The 16,144-nt window shown below is 37.6% G+C and overlaps 1 protein-coding gene across 3 annotated transcripts; it reads left to right on the top strand.

Moving 5' to 3' along the window:
- Window positions 1–526: 526 nt before the first annotated feature.
- On the top strand, window positions 527–15,467 carry LOC104601356 (uncharacterized). Of its 3 annotated transcripts, none has more exons than XM_010264644.3 (6): window positions 527–723; window positions 942–1,191; window positions 2,485–2,667; window positions 10,012–10,138; window positions 10,474–10,587; window positions 15,176–15,467. In XM_010264644.3, the coding sequence occupies exons 2-6, from the start codon at window positions 970–972 to the stop codon at window positions 15,289–15,291; spliced, it is 762 nt and encodes a 253-aa protein (XP_010262946.1). In that variant the 5' UTR covers window positions 527–723; window positions 942–969; the 3' UTR covers window positions 15,292–15,467. The 3 variants fall into 3 exon arrangements, with proteins under 3 accessions (XP_010262946.1, XP_010262948.1, XP_088754752.1); XM_010264646.3 differs by having other exon boundaries at window positions 2,488–2,667; XM_088898626.1 differs by lacking the exon at window positions 527–723 and having other exon boundaries at window positions 729–1,191; window positions 2,488–2,667.
- Window positions 15,468–16,144: the final 677 nt, after the last annotated feature.

The raw sequence follows: 16,144 nt of genomic DNA on the forward strand, positions 1-16,144 counted from the left end.
TAGTTGACTGTCAACCAACACTGTCACATGACATTAAGTGCATATTAAATAATTTCATAATAACAAAATTACCCTTTATGACATATTTTTGACCACTTTACCCATTTTGTCTAGGTGTTAATAGAAGGAAAGGGGAAAAAGGGTTATGAAATCGGGCAGTGATTGTCATTGTTGAACGGGGGAGCTTGAATAGGAGAGCAGAAGCTTCAACAGTTGGTTGGTGCCAGTTTCATAACTCTTTTTCCCCTTTCATTCTTCTAACACTCAGACAAAATGGTAAAATGGTCAAAAAATTATCATAAAGAGTAATTTTAATATTTCAAAATTATATAATGCACACCTGATGTCATGTGACGGTATTGATTAACGATCAACTAACCGTAGGGACCAATTAGACACAATTTGAAAGTTTAGAATATTGCAGAAATAGGTTTTAAAGTTCGAGGACTGACTCCACACAACCCCAAAATTCAGGGTACTGTTGAGGAATTTTTCCTTATTTCTTAAGTTTTGCCGAGTGGCAATGTGGCATGGCATTTTTGTGACAAACTTGTACCGTCGAAAGCAGCATTTCCTCCTTTTTTTTTTTCTAAAATTGCAAAATTCTGGATCTTCCGCTCCCGGAAGTCGTAGAATCTCTTTGAGGACGGCTCGGGCTCGTCTAGGAGCTTCATGTCTTCATCAAAGGGTTTCACCGAATAACGAAATTTCTTCATCTCTTGGGTATCTCTTTCGCTTTTTTAGCTTATAAAAAGAAGGGAAGATCTATAAAAAAAATCTTCTCTGGAAGATTCTAAACCCTAATATTTTTTTTTTCTTTTTCCCAGTCCTCCGTTATTAATCTCTGCAGAACTTACTCGAAGTGATACTCTTCCATCCTTAATTTTGAATCATTTGATATAATTGATTCGTATTCTTCGACTTGATATTTTAACCGACAGCTTTTGATCGAGCGTCGATTGAAGAGAAATGGTGGTCACCGAAGACGAAACCCCGCAACAATCTGTTAATTCAAGTGCTCCGGAAAAGGCTTCTACTGCTTCAGATGAAGAAACAACGACGAGGGAAGCTGAAGGTTACCTAACAGCCAGTGATGGTGAAGGTGAAGGAGATGGAGAAGGCGAAGAACAAGCTGCACCTTCTAAAGATGACTCTTATGAAGATGCATTGACAGATGAACAGTTGAAAGAGGTCCCTTTTTAATTTCACTTTCTTCTAAGATCTTTTCTGGATTCATTTGCTTCTGAAAACTAACCAGAATATTGGAACACTTATTTCTTTTGGGTTATTTCTCATTTCTTTTTGGGATAATGGGAAGTATATTTTGTTTCGATTATTTTGGGATTATTGAATGAAACGATCACAGCTCGTTGCAATTCTCTCACTTAATCATTTTCCAGATCAAATTATTCGTTGTAAAGCTTGAAGGTCTCTTCTGAATCCTGTGTATGAGTTAGTTATTGATGATTCTCCATTAGGAGTAACATTCAGTTGGTTTCAGAAAAATAAATAAATAAATAAAATAACAAAAAAGAAAACAAAAAAAAGGGCAACATTCAGTTAATTTGCCTACTTTAAGTTGCTTAGCATATTTTGTCATGTTATCCTAAGAAATATTGCTGTCCTTTTTTTTTTTTATCAACAAACATTTGTTCCTTTATGAGAATATCTAATGTGGTTGCTTTCTTATTGTTAACAAATACAGTCCTTGACTTATTGAAATGATGGTTTTCTGTTAATTTAGCAAGGTAGTTGATTTTAAGCTGGATGCTCAATATGCCGAAACTAGAAATTTAATAACAAGAAAGATGGGAGTGTTAGTTGAAATATATATGGAATCTGGGGCAATGGATTTTTGTTGGAGGAATTTGGTTGTGCTTGAAAAGCTGTTTAAAAGTATAAAGGTTCACAAACAATAAATAATGCTTTAGGGTTCAGTTGTGAGAAGTAGTACATTCTAATTTTTTGATTGAGGACTCTTCTATTGTTATATTTCTAATCAAACCATTTGCAACAAATTTAACAAGCAAAAAGACTGCACATATTGTAGTTTGATATTCTAATAGCCTAAAACCTTGTAATAAGTTCACAATAGACTAGGGTATAGTGTATATTTATTGATTTATCTTATTTTTGCATTCTTTTTGTGACTTCTAGGCTTTATCTTGAGATTTTCAGTTTTCTTGAATTTTCATTTTTTACCATTTCTCTTAAAGTTATTAAGCTTAACTGTTTGTCATGGTATACAAATTTCATGATTTTCCTGTATTTTATCTTGTCTGAATGTTTTGGAATGGAAGTGCAAGAAATTTATCTGTGATTTACATTGGATGAATTTCACATGTATGTGTGTATTTCTGTAGATAGATGGACAGATTGATATATAGATAAATATGCAACCACTTTATTGTGTTCTGCCATAGTATTTTTCTCTTCAATCCTAAAATGTTTACTCATTTAACTTTTTATTATTTATTTTTGAAGCAGAGAGCTTTGTCCCAAGCTGCTGATGCAAAAGCTGAAGGCAATAAACTTTTTGGAGCAGGACAGTATGAAGATGCATTGTCACAATATGAACTTGCTTTACAGTTGGCTCCTGAGATGCCCTCATCTGTGGAAATACGTTCCATATGTCATGCAAATCGTGCTATATGTTTCTTAAAACTGGTATGCTGTGTCTATAAACTATAATGTATGTATAACATGCAAAAATTTCATAATATGGGCCTTTCTCTGACTCATAGTGTTAGTATGCTAATTTATGCTCTATATTAAGTTAAATATGATGAAGCTACTTTTCTTTTTCCCTGATTCAATTGCTTATTGAAAAGAAACAAGTATATTGACATTCAATGCAAAAGCTTGAGCATAACTCATCTTAGTATTTTAGATTTGTTGTCTCCTTTTACAAGTCCAATAGCAAGATTTATCATTCATGATGCACCTTTGGTGGTCCATAAGCCCCTATGTCATAGATATCAAATAGGAAACTTCTTGAGCAAGATCTTCCAGTGGAGAACTTTGCGGGGGCCTTCCCCTTTTAGGTTCAAGAATTTGTGGTTGACCCACCCAGATTTCAAGGAAAAGGTAAAAGTGTGCTGGAATATGCAAAGGCAATTGCCAAAATGGGAAGGTCAAAGATTTTTGAGGAAGCTACTGTGCTTAAAGGAAGAAATTAAAGAATGGAATAGAATGACCTTTGGGAGATTGGAGGAAAGGAAGACAATTATAATATCACAGATTGAGGAAATTAATAGGAAGGAAGAGACGAGCTCCCTTGAAGGTGGAGAGAGAGATTTGAGGTGTAAATTAAAGAAAGAATTAGAGGAAACATTTTTAAGGGAGGAAATCAGTTGGAAGCAGCAGTCCAGAGTAAAATGGATCAAGGAGGGGGATTGCAATACTAGATTCTTTCATGCTATTGCTAATGGTGGAAGAATGAAGAGCCTAATTTCTTCTTTAGTAGTGGAAGTAACAGAAATTACTAATCAGCAGGAGTGTCTGATCATGGACAAAGATAGTTGGTATTCTGGGCCTTGAGGTTTGAGATGTATGGGGGTAGCTGGAGGTCAACAGGAGCTTAAGCATTATTTGTTAGAAACGGAACAGTGGCTAGAGAGAGAAATCTTATTTGCTCCAGAAGCATCTCAGGTCGATGGTGGTCTTAGAGAGGGGGGGGGGGGCAAACTTTGTTACATGGGCCTTTAAGTGAAACATTTTGGCCATCTGGCTCAAAGAAAACATTTTGGCCAAGTAAGTTCAGGTCATGACGTCATGTGACCAGTTCAATGGTCATGTCACTGGGGTTTGTAATCGAACATTAGCAAATGGTTCTAATGCTCTATCATCGTCCCAAAAGGACTCTACGACTGAAGTGTAGAGGAAAGCGGTGATGGAAGGAATTTGGGTTTGGAAACCAAGGCTAGTCTCTTACTCTAAGCCTAGAGAATACAAATCCAAGGTACAATCGTGGAAAGGAAAGGGATGAAGATTTTGATTCAGATTGGATCAGTCTAGGTAAGGAGAACATTGATGTAGAAGGTTCTTCAGAGGAATCCATTATAGGAAGTGTGGAAAGCAATATCAGAGCCAAGATTGGGGTTGAGGAAGATGCTTGTCTGACACTGTTTTTCGAAGATGGCACTTGTGAGACACAAACAAGGGCTATGACTAAGGTGCAACAGCACTTAGGAATAAAGGGTGTTCTTTCAGGTGAGGAAAAAACTGAAATGGAAGAGAGTGGAGAACCAATTGCAGACAAAGTTTGCAAGGTGATAGTGGGCATTGAAAAAACAACCCACAACTTTTTGGCAAAGCTACTACATAGTACATACCCCTTTCCTCGGTTAAAAGTCCAAACGTTGATTCTAAGGAAACCTTTCCTAGCAATAGTCCTTGTTTTGGAAACCAGGGTCAACCAAGTCCTGCTAACCAAAAAAAGGAGAATGGGGAAAATACTGAAATTAAAAAAGGATCACGGAAGTGCAAAAAGAAGGGAAGGAGCAAACGGGGGGGGTGTTAAGGAAAAACCTAGTGAACCAAGGGAATTAAGTAAGAGGACACGAGGATCAAATAAGAAAAGAAAGAAAAAATTAAGTGAGGTGGAGGGGCTAACTTGTGAAGTGGATTATGATAATGGAGTATCAGAAGGAAGGAAACAAGTAATGAAAGGGCAGTGAATGAGTAAAGGGTCAGCTCTAAGTTGTTTTACATGAACATGATAAGTTGGAATGTAAGGGGTTTGGGTAGTGAAAGAAAAAGAAGAGCGATAAGAGAGTTGTTGAGGAAGGAGAAGCCAAATATAGTGCTGCTTCAAGAGTCAAAGTTGTCTGATGTGGAGAGAAGGTGGGTAAGTTGGAATGTAAGGGGTTTGGGTAGTGAAAGAAAAAGAAGTGCGATAAGAGAATTGTTGAGGAAGGAGAAGCCAAATACAGTGCTGTTTCAAGAGTCAAAGTTGTCTGATGTGGAGAGAAGGTGGGTAAGGCAGATCTGGACTGTTAGAGGAATGAGCTGGGCCTTTTCACAATCATGGGGATCTTCTGGGGGAATTATTGCTTTTGTGAAAAAAAATGAAGACCTAGTGTGCTTGAAAGAATTGATTGGAAATTTCTCCATCTCTGTCAAGTTAAAGAGAAAGGAAGATGGCCTGGTTTATGGATCCACTTCTTATAGGGAGAGGGAAGGTCTTTAGGAGGAATCATTAGAAATTAGAGCCCTTTGGGTGGGCCCATGGTGCTTGTGGCTAAGTCTGCAATCAAATTGAGCTCTAATCAGATAGTTTAGGCTTAAGTTTGATTCTAATCGAGCTTGAACTGAGTATGAACCTCAGGGTAAGCTCGATTAGTTATTCGATCTTGAGCTCCACCAATAAAAAGTGCGGTTCAAAAGCTCGTGAAAACATACATAAATGCATATTATAGAATATACTATATATTATAAAATAATATATCATATATAAAATATAAAATATATTCAATTTTGAGTTTTTGAGCCAAACCTGAGCTCATATAAAATTTAATCAAGCCGAGCTTGAATTGGAAAGTATAGTTCGAATCGAACTTGAACCTAGTAGTGTTTTAGTCAAGCCGAGCCAAGACATGCTAAAGTTTGGCTCGGCTCTACTTGATTGCACCCCTACTTGCAGGGGATTTTAATGTGATTAGGTTCCTACATAAAACAAATACCTCTAGAATGTGAAAGTTCAATCAATTTGTGGATTCTAATGATTTGAGAGTGCTGCCTCTATTACAAGCGAAGTATACTTGGTCCAATTTTCAAGAGACACCCATCTGTTGCAAAATGGATAGATTTCTGTATTTTGCAGATTGAGAGGAAGGTTGGAGGGGTTTGGTAGTTAGAGATTTATTGAGATCTACTTCAGATCACCACCTAATCAGAATTTTCCAAGAAAGAGTGGGAGGAGGTTTGTGCCCTTAAAAGATTTGAGAATATGTGGCTCCTTCATCCGGACTGCAAAACAAAAATGAGAGAATGATGGGAGGAGGATCAGGTGGAGTTTCGGTCAAAGGGGTATAGATTTTATAAGAAACTGCAAAGATTGAAGGCTGGGATTAAAGAGTGGAGTAAGGAGGGTTTTGGGCTTTTGGAGGAAAGAAAGGTTTGGATAGCACATAGGATAGAGGATTTAGATGGTCTTGAAGGGGAAGGAGATTAAGGGTGGAAGAAAGAGTTGAAAGGTGGAGGTTAAAAGTTTAAACAGGAATTGGAAGAGATTTTGAGAAAAGAGATCAGTTGGAGACAAAAATCTAGATCCTAGTGGTTAAAGGAAGGTGATGGTAATAAAAGTTTTTTTCCATTCAGTAGCAAATGGGACAAAAAGAAGAAATATTGTTTCTTAGTTGGAGTGGAATGGACAACTTCTAACTAGGGAAGAGAATAATAACTCTAATAAAGAGGCTTAGCAGGGTGGAAGAGAAATTATCTCTTTAGGGGGATGAATAATAACACTAATAAAGTCAACTTTGACTAACTTGCTAGTCTACTACTTATCTACCTTCAAGATCCCCACTAAAGTGGCTAGCCAATCGAAGGAATTAATGATGGGTTTCCTGTGGGAGCCAAGAGATACAAAGAAAGATCATCTAATGAAGTGGGAGGTGGTGTCTAGAAGTGGGGATAGGAAATATCAACCTAAGGAATCTGACACTATTGGGAAAATGATTATGGAGATTGCCTCTGGACCAGGATAATTTGTGGCATAAAGTGATTGTGAGTATTTATGGCATGGAAGACAATGGTTGGGATGCTGGTCTTGACCCTAGGGCTTCTCAGTCGTCTCCTTGGAAAGTGATTCATGGTTTATTGCCCTCCTTTCTTCCATATATCAGGTTTGCTGCTTGTCTAGGTAACAAAGTGCTTTTCTAGGAAGATGTTCGGTTTGGGGATGCCTCTCTAAAAGATAGATTTCTATGTATTCCTTTTCCCTAACCAAAGGGAGAGTAATCTCCTCTGTTTGTGGTAATGAAAATTCTTGGTTTGGGACTAAGGAGAGGTCTAAGGGAGTTAGAAATGGGGTTGGTAGATGAACTTATATCCCTTCTTAGTAAAATGTTCTTGGACCGTTCTTGTTTGGACAGAAAAATTTGGTTGGTGTCCATGTGGAGATGCCTGAGGGCTGCAGTATGTTGGGTTCTGTGGGAGGAAAGAAATTCCAGGATCTTCTTTGAAGTAGAGAGGGATAGTGAAGAATTGAGAGAATGTTATGGGCCCACGGAATAGGATCTCGTCACGGGTCGGTCCACGGGGAAAACCTCCTGTTTTCCCTTGTTCCTCCCTTTTCTTGAGGAACCTATCTTGGCGCCTTAATGGTGATTTGTTCAAGAGATCACCAAACTCTCCTCTGCTCTCTTTCTTGACTGAAATTTTCGATGTGTTTATTGAATAATATCAGCTCCTTAAATAGGAGATTACAAGAGGTAGAATCCTACTTTTAGGAAGACTCCTTGCTAATCTACTACTCTATCCTATTAAACTGATAAGATAACACTGAACTGATAAGATAAGATAAGACTTCCTTAATCTATCCTACTGAACTGATAAGATAAGATAAGAACTGTAATTAAATAAGATAAGACTCCGTTAATCTATCCTACTGAACTGATAAGATAAGATAACTGAATAGATAAGACTCCTACTAATCCCTGCTACTGAAAGTAGATAAGGTAAGAATACTGAATAGATAAGATAGGATGAGAACACTAAATTGCTGCTGCTGAGAACACTAAATTACTGCTGCTGCTGCCGGCGCCCACATCAGAGAACTGATCCATATAAGGATAGTACAGTGGCTGAAATCTTCATAGCTATTTACAGACTTCACAGTGGATGATTTATTGAGGAAGTGGGGTGAGATTGCTAGTTGCACCCAGCCCAAAACAGAATTGAGGGTGTCTTGGACCACCCCCCCCCATCGGCCGGTTTTTTAAAACTAAACTTTGATGGGAGTAGTTGGGGGAATCCTGGACAATTGGGGATCGGAGGTGTGTTTAGGGATGAGAATGGGTTTGTTTCAGCCATGTTCTCAGGCCCAATTGGAGTGGGTGACTCTCACAGGGCTGAGATCTTTGCAGTTTTGGAAGGAGTCCAAAGAGCTAAGGAGATGGATATAAGAAAACTCATCATTGAAGGGGACTCGGAAGTGGTGGTAGGGTGTCTGAATAAAGAAAATAACAGGTTATGGATGTACAGTAATGAGAGGAGGAAATTTAGGTGGCTGGTTCAAGAGATGGAAATTAAGACCAGCTGGGTGAAAAGATCAGCTAACTCTTTTGCTGATGGGTTAGCTAAGCAAGGAGTCGAGAGGGAGTTAATGTTTTGGGCATAAGTGTAATTTTTTCCTTTTTTCTGTTCTTGGGAGCTCATGCTCCAGTTGGAAGATAAGAAAGTGTGTCTTCCTCCTTGTAATTACTTTTGTGATTAATTAATGAAATGTGGTTATTGGTAAAAAAAAAGAAGAAATTGGTTGGTGTCCTCTTTTGGCTCTTCTACTTGTGCTTCCTTTTTCAGTTCCCTCCTTTGGTCCCCTAACATGGGAGGATCCTTTCCAACAAAAAGAGTTTGGTGTAACTCTGTACCCCCAAAAATAAGGGCTTTTTTGTTGGGAGGTGGTGCTCCAAGAAATCAACACTTTGGACAAGCTACAAACAAGTCTATATTGCTGCATCTACCCTCATGTCTTTTGTCTTTTCTTAGGCTGTGGTGAGACAATTACACACCTATTATTATCTAGTCCTTTTTGCTTCTTATGTTTGGAGTTAGTTTTCTTCTCTCTTTGGTTTTAGGTGGACCCCTCCTTTGGATGTGGTAGGCTTTTTTGTTCCAAGTTGATTATCAAAGAAAAGGGTAGGGCAACGTGGAGAGCCACGGAAGCAGCTATCCTTTGGTCAATTTGGGAAGAGAAGAATAATAGAATCTTCAAAGGATTAGAGAGATCCAAGGAGCAAGTCATTGATTCCATACTTGTGTAGGTCATGCATTGGCTGAAATCAATTGAGCTATCCAAAGATTATTCAGTTGAGGACATTTTTAGAGGGTGGTCGGTAGTGGCAAGTTCTTCAACTATAAAGAATATGGTTCAGGTTTAATTGTTACCTTCAGCACAACAAAAGGTAAAATTGAATTTTGATAGAAGCTCTTTAGGCAACCCGGGTTCTTCTGGAGTTGGGGGAGATTCATTCAGAGACGGGGAGGGCAGGCTAATAGCACTATACTCTGGCCCAATAGGTGTGGGAGATTCATTAAGAGCTGATATTTTGGCCTTCAAGGTCTGAGGCTGGCCAAGCAATGGGGACTTCAAAATTTTGAGGTGGAGGGAGACTCTAAACTGTTAAAAGGATGGCTGCAGACAAAAAGCTTGGGGGTTTGGAATTTTAGACAGTGAATTAGGGAGATTTTCTGCTTAGCAAGGGAAGCTGGAGTGCTTTTCAACTGGACAAGGAGATCAGCCAATGGTTTGGCTGATGCTTTGGCAAAGCAGGGGACCCTTAGGAAGAATTTGTTTTGGGCAGTATTGTAAACCTTGAGATAAAATATGGGGTCAACACTGTTATTGATTTGATCTGCACCGGTTTCAGTCCTAGAATGTGAGAGAGAGAGAGAGAGAGTATGTTTTAACTGCTGTTTTAATAAAATTACTGTTTCCAATAAAAAAGATTCATGGGATCTTTTAGTCTTTATGGACAAGTTTTAGCAGTTCAATTTTAATTTAAGGCCTTTACCTTTCAATGCAAATTTCACCCATTTTTGGTAGTTCACCTATCCAAAAAGAAGGAAAAAAAAAGCAGAAAAGAGGTGTGATGAGTACCTAACACATATTCTAGTTATTCTGACTCCTGGATCTGGTTATTGAGTCCTAATTCTGTTGTGCTCCTTTTTGTTTCTTTCCATCTGCTGCTACCTTCTCTCATTTACACACACTGTCCTTTTATGAATTGCTGGATTTGCAGATGCGATAACTATTTTGCTTCTTGTGATTTGGAACTTAAATCTCAGGGAAAATACAATGACACAATTAAGGAATGCACTAGAGCATTGGAGTTGAATCCTACATACATGAAAGCTCTAGTTAGAAGAGGAGAGGCACATGAAAAGCTTGAAAACTATGAAGAGGCTATTTCAGGTACATAAGGAAGTTAAAAATATTTATCCATGTATTGATTCCTTATCATATTCAAGATGTTAGCCCTTTTGATCTTTTCCTTGTTATGCATTGTTGTGCCATCTTCCTGCCATTTTCAGCCTTTTTTTTCCAGGGTCTTTGGTGACTTGAATATAAGCTTAATATATTAACATTGGCCAGGAGTCATTATCCTGTAGTTACCATCCAAAATTTTCTTCAACACTCTTTTCCTTTTTGTTTGATTAATATTTATATGCTGGCAATATCTAGGAGTTACTTTCATCTAGCGGTAATCCTCTTTCTCTCTAATTTGTCTCTTTACTGTTTTCCTGCAGACATGAAAAAGATATTGGAATCAGACCCTTCAAACAAACAAGCTATTACAACCATACGTAGGTTGGAGCCACTGGCAGTGGAAAAGCGGGAAAAGATGAAGGAAGAGATGATTGGTATGATCATAGAAACTTCCTTTTCATTCTTCTCATCGTTTTTTATTGTTGAAGGAAATTGTTCTTTTTAACTTTTGGATGGTTGAGGTTTATTTGCTTTTATATGATAAGTAATCAGTTAAAATATGCATCAATATACATAAATGCAGATACCAGTGTGGAGTGTGTATACATCTATTTTATGTCTCTCCATACATGCATGCATGTATATATCTAACTATGGTTATACAGATATACAAACATACATACGTATAAGATGATTGGCTTCTTGAATTGGTATCTTGTTCTTCTATATCCAGGGATTTCCTAATTTATCGACAGATGTCCGGCTTGTTTCGAGGGGGGGGATTGGAAGGGTTTCACTGTGGTTTGGATTTTCTATTGTTTGTGTTTGGCCTTGGTTCTTGATCACCTTGTTCTGATGGTCTTTTGCTTTTCTTTTCCCTCTGTTTTTGATTATCAATAAAGCTATTTCTTACCTATCAATATAGTTGCAGTTAACATATAATACAGATTTGATTTTATGTTCCTTTTGGTTCAACCTTAAATCATATTAAACACATCATTTGCATGCAATTATATCAACCCATGGGTTGATGTAGACTCATAAGTTCTTATTGGATGTACGAGATAGTCTTTATAGCTGTAACACCCGTCTTGTCAAAAAGCTAGGTTCTTGGCATCTAAAGTGAAGATATCATTTAGATGGGTTCTAAAGGGTCATTACCCAATGTTGGTGTTGTCTATCAGGGGTCTTGGGGGGGGGGTGACTGGATACAAACCTAACATTTGGCCTTTTTTTTGGCACAAAAAACAGGTCGTTCACAGGCTTGGACCTACAATCTCATGCCCATCAGCCTATTATGTCTCAATTATAACCGGGTCTTATTTGGTCAGACCTGTTAGTTCCAATTATGATCCTATAGTATCAGGTTCTTATTGCACATTTACTTATTGGGTTGGATCTGGGTCTACCCTGACCGGACCCAACCCATTGACAGCATTACATATGAGGTGATAGATTCCAAGTTCTATGCTTGATGGAACGGGAAAAGACAGGAAGATATTATCAATTTATTTCCAAGGATGCAAAAAACATAGCCCTCCTGAGAGATCCGGCTTCAAATATGTTCATTGTTTTAAAAAGTGGGCCTTTAATGGATCCAATGATGTCTCTGATTGGGTTCAAACATGGTCCAACCCTGTTCTCATTTTATTCAATTTGTACTGACAATGCTGGTTTCTTCATGGAGGTAAAGAGTCGTGCATTTTAAATTAATGAAGGGAATGACATTTCCAGCATTTCCTCTTTCATTAATAGGTACATAACAGAGCACTCTAACATGTTTTTGCAACCAGATTTCTCTCTCCTCTCTCTCTCTCTCTCACACACACACACACAGAGCATCCTGTTGCACATTGGGAATATCTTCCTTACATGTATATTGAGTTCATTTGGAGATGATCCTAATGTGCCTCTGGATGCTCATGCTTTCAGAGTGTGTGCAGAGTTTTTGCTTGCAATTGCAGGTGATCCTGTCGCCACTCGCCACACATGCACAGACAGATGTGTTTCCATGTCCATTCAAAAACAGAAGGCCACCATTGTACCAAACATAAATAGAACCAAAAGAAAAAAAAAATGAAGAATAAGAGCAGAGAGTGAAAACTAAAAAAAAAGGAAAAGGCAAGGGTTTCCAGATAAGACTTGACCATGCTATCAGAACATTGTCATCTCTTCCTTGCAATTTCTAACCTTAGTGTCATTTCCTCTTTATTTCTCTTAAAATCCCAAGTAAAAACCAAGGTTTTAAAAGCTGAAGGCAGAGCTGAGGCAATTTATTTCCTTTTATAGCCGGTTTGCATATTTTCTGTTTATTACATGTATATTTTTTAAAATGAATCCTATCTTTTTGAATGATTATTTGTATTCTGTTTTATGTTTATAACCTTCTCTATCTAAATTAAATAATGTATATATTCATACTAAATCTATTTGCAATATTTTATGCATTTAAGGTGCAGCGCATTTATTTCATAGCTAATGACATATATATTTGTTTTATTTATTTGTCTTATTTTTGAAATTTTATTTTCTTTAGTTTGTTTCATGGTTATAACCTTCTTTACTAAATAAAGTATTAAATGTACTTAATTTGCACATTTACTAGTTTACTCATATTATATACAACAAATGCTTCTTGGAGGAAGAATTATTTTTCCTTGGGGTGGAGGACCACTTTGATTAGGTCTACCTTAGCTAACTTATTTGTTTACTTCCTGTTAGTGTTTAAGATTCCAACCAAAGTCTCAAACATATTGGAAAAATTAATGAGGGACTTCTTGTGGGAGCCAGGAGAGGAGAAGAAGGATCATAGGGTGGGTTGGGAGGTGGTAACTAGAAATAAAAGCCTAGGAGGTCTTGGGATAGGGAATACTAGGAAAAGAAACATGGCCTTGCTAGGAAAGTGGTTGTGGAGATTCCCTTTGGAAAGGGACAAATTGTGGACGAAGATAGTGGCTAGCATTCATGGGCTGGAGGACAATGGTTGGGATCTTGGAATTCTGGCAAGAACTACAACTGCATCTCTGTGGAAAGCCATCCATGATATACTCCTAGCATTCTCTCCTTGGATCAGGTATAGCTTGAACTTAGGTAACCTAATAAAATTTTGGGAACAAACTTGTGTTGGGTATTCCCCTTTGATGGAACAGTTCCTCTCTTTGTTTGCTATGTCAGACCTAAAGAATGAACCTATTTCTTCCTTCTTAGTTCCTTCAGACTCAACTTCAGGCTTTGGGTGGAACCTAGGCCTGAGAAGGGCCATTAGGGATACAGATTTGGACTTCACTTTGACATTGCTAAACATCCTTGATAGTGTTTTCCTATACCCTACTAAGGAAGATATCAGAATTCTCCTCCTTTGGTGCCTTCTCTTGTGCCTCTTTTTTTGAAACCTTAACTTATTTATCCTCCTACTCCTCTTTGGTTACCCTTCCCTGTTAAAGAGGTTTGGAGTAAGCAAATTCCTCCTCAGGTTGGTAGTTTTTGCTGGGAAACTTTATTGGAAAGAATCCACACAAGTGACCTGCTTCAAAGAAAGAGATCTAATTCTTGTTTATCCCCAGATTGGTGTTCTCTTTGCAAGGTTGATGGGGAAACTGGCTACCACCTTATTGTTACTTTCCTGTTTACTAAATCTATTTGGGAGTTGGTTTTCTCCCTTTTTGGGTGTAATTGGAACCCCCCCTTTGAATGTGCAAAGTCTATTTTCTTCGTCCTTTTTCAGTTGGCCTAAGAAAAGAGGGAGGATTACGTGGAGATGCATTAGGGCAGCAATTTGTTGGTCCTTATGGGAAGAAAGGAACTTCGTATATTTTCAAACAAGGAGAGAACAATTGAGAGCTTTACAGATCTGATACACCTTAGGGTGGTTCACTGGCTGAAATCATTGGACTGTTTTACAGACTTTTCCATGATTGACTTGCTGAGAAATTGGAAAGAGATAATAAACTCTGCTCCAGTTAAGATGATTTCTAGCCCCATTTGGACTCCTCCACCCTCTGGATTCATAAAACTGAACTTTGATGGGAGTAGTTTTGGAAATCCAGGGCCGTCTGGGATTGGGGTTGTCTTCAGGAATGAGGAAGGGTCTATTCTGGCCTTGTATTCAGGCCCGACTGGAGAAGGGGACTATCTCAGGGCCAAGATCTCTGCGGTTCTGGAAGGAATCCAAAGAGCAAGACAATTGAACATTAGAAGATTGGTCCTTGAAGGTGATTCGAAGGTGGTGGTTAGATGGCTAAAGGAAGACAACAATACCATGCGGAGCTATAGCAATGAAAGGAATAAGTTCAAATGGTTTTTCTAGGGACTTTGAGGTGAAGTACAGCTGGGTGAAAAGAAATGCCAACTTTTTTGCTGATGGGTTAGCTAAGCAAGGGGTGAATAGGGTGTCTTTGTTTTGGCCTAATTTCTTATTTATCTCTTTTCGTAATTTGTTGATGGGGAGTTAAGCCATTTTGTCTCCCTTATATCTTGTAATTGCTTCCTTTAATTTAATAAAGCTGATTGTTATTGGTCAAAAAAAATGTCTTTATACATTTGTAGATACAGTTACTCTTTCATATTCAATTTATGTATTTACTTTTAGCTTTTATTACATATATTAATTTTAACATAATGTATCGAAACATCAGACAAGTACTGACAGCTGGCTGTACAAAAAGGATAAGAAATGGTAAGACTAGGTAAAATTATTAATACACATTTTTTACATATGAAGAATATTGATACTTTGAAACTTTGGTGCCAAAGTAAAGATAATAACATAGTTTAGTGTCAATGTAAAACTGTTGAAAATGGGATGGTCATTGCTATTATATGCCTCTTTAAGTCTTTATGATGAAACTTGTCCAATGGCTTGCATTTTCTTACTGACACCATTGACCATGGATACAACACTTGCAATCATTAGTTTTAGGGTTTCATTTGTGCATACTCTATGTGGTATATGGTATTTCTGTGCCCTTTAAATGGGTTAGTAATCCTCTTAATGTGATACTGAGCTAACTTGCTGGTGAACAGGGAAGCTAAAAGAGATGGGGAACTCCTTGTTAGGGCGCTTTGGGATGAGCCTTGACAACTTCAAATCTGTTAAAGATCCCAACACTGGATCCTACTCTATCTCATTCCAGCGTTAGTATAACATGTAAAATCATCTTATCACATTGCTTACTCGAGTGAAAAAAGTGAAGAGAAATATCTGGGAGAAATTTTATATTATTTCTTAACTCAAAATTAGTCCTGTACATGGGAGAAATCATCTTATCACATTGTCAGCATGAGTGAAACATTATCTATTGTGAGGCATTATAGCTGTCCTGTTGTCTCTGCCTAGATTCTATCATACTTGTTTCCAGGTTTTATATTTTAAAATATTATTTTTATCAAATAGAACTCAGATGGTTAAATCGAGGGTTGAGCTGCTGGCCCTATACACCAATTCTTGTGAACCCCAGCTTACTGAGGCTAGCACATTCTCTGTTAAAATAGTACTGATTACTATTTGGAGCTGAGAAAGCTTAACCATTAAATTCTAGGTTTCTCCATCTACACCTTTTCTAGTTCACAATGACCTGTAGATTTGAGGGTGGTGCTTCATTTTCTGTTCATTTTGAAGTGAACCAGTCCGACATTCCAAATGAAAGTAGTTTGCATTGCATTTATTTTTATGCCTAATCTATTGAAGTTCTCAGTCAGGATGATGAAAAGAGTTCATCTTTCTTCAGCTGTAAAGCTGCAAATGGATTGGATTGAAACCGATCAAAATCTGAAAAAGTGGTCCGTTTATTAATTGAATTGAATTAGGATATTGTTTCATTCGATCCAAAATCCTAATATACGTATGATTCAAAGTATCGATTTGTATTGGTTTTCAGGGTCATCGAAATGTTAAATACTGAGTTAGAGCCTTTTAATGGGTTTGAGCGTTAATAAACAGCCTAATATATCTATTTGCGAATAGACTAGAAATTAAAGGAGTATCAATTATTG

This window comes from Nelumbo nucifera, chromosome 2 (genome assembly GCF_055504915.1).
Source record: "Nelumbo nucifera cultivar China Antique chromosome 2, China Antique-T2T, whole genome shotgun sequence".
Taxonomy (NCBI): Eukaryota; Viridiplantae; Streptophyta; class Magnoliopsida; order Proteales; family Nelumbonaceae; genus Nelumbo; species Nelumbo nucifera.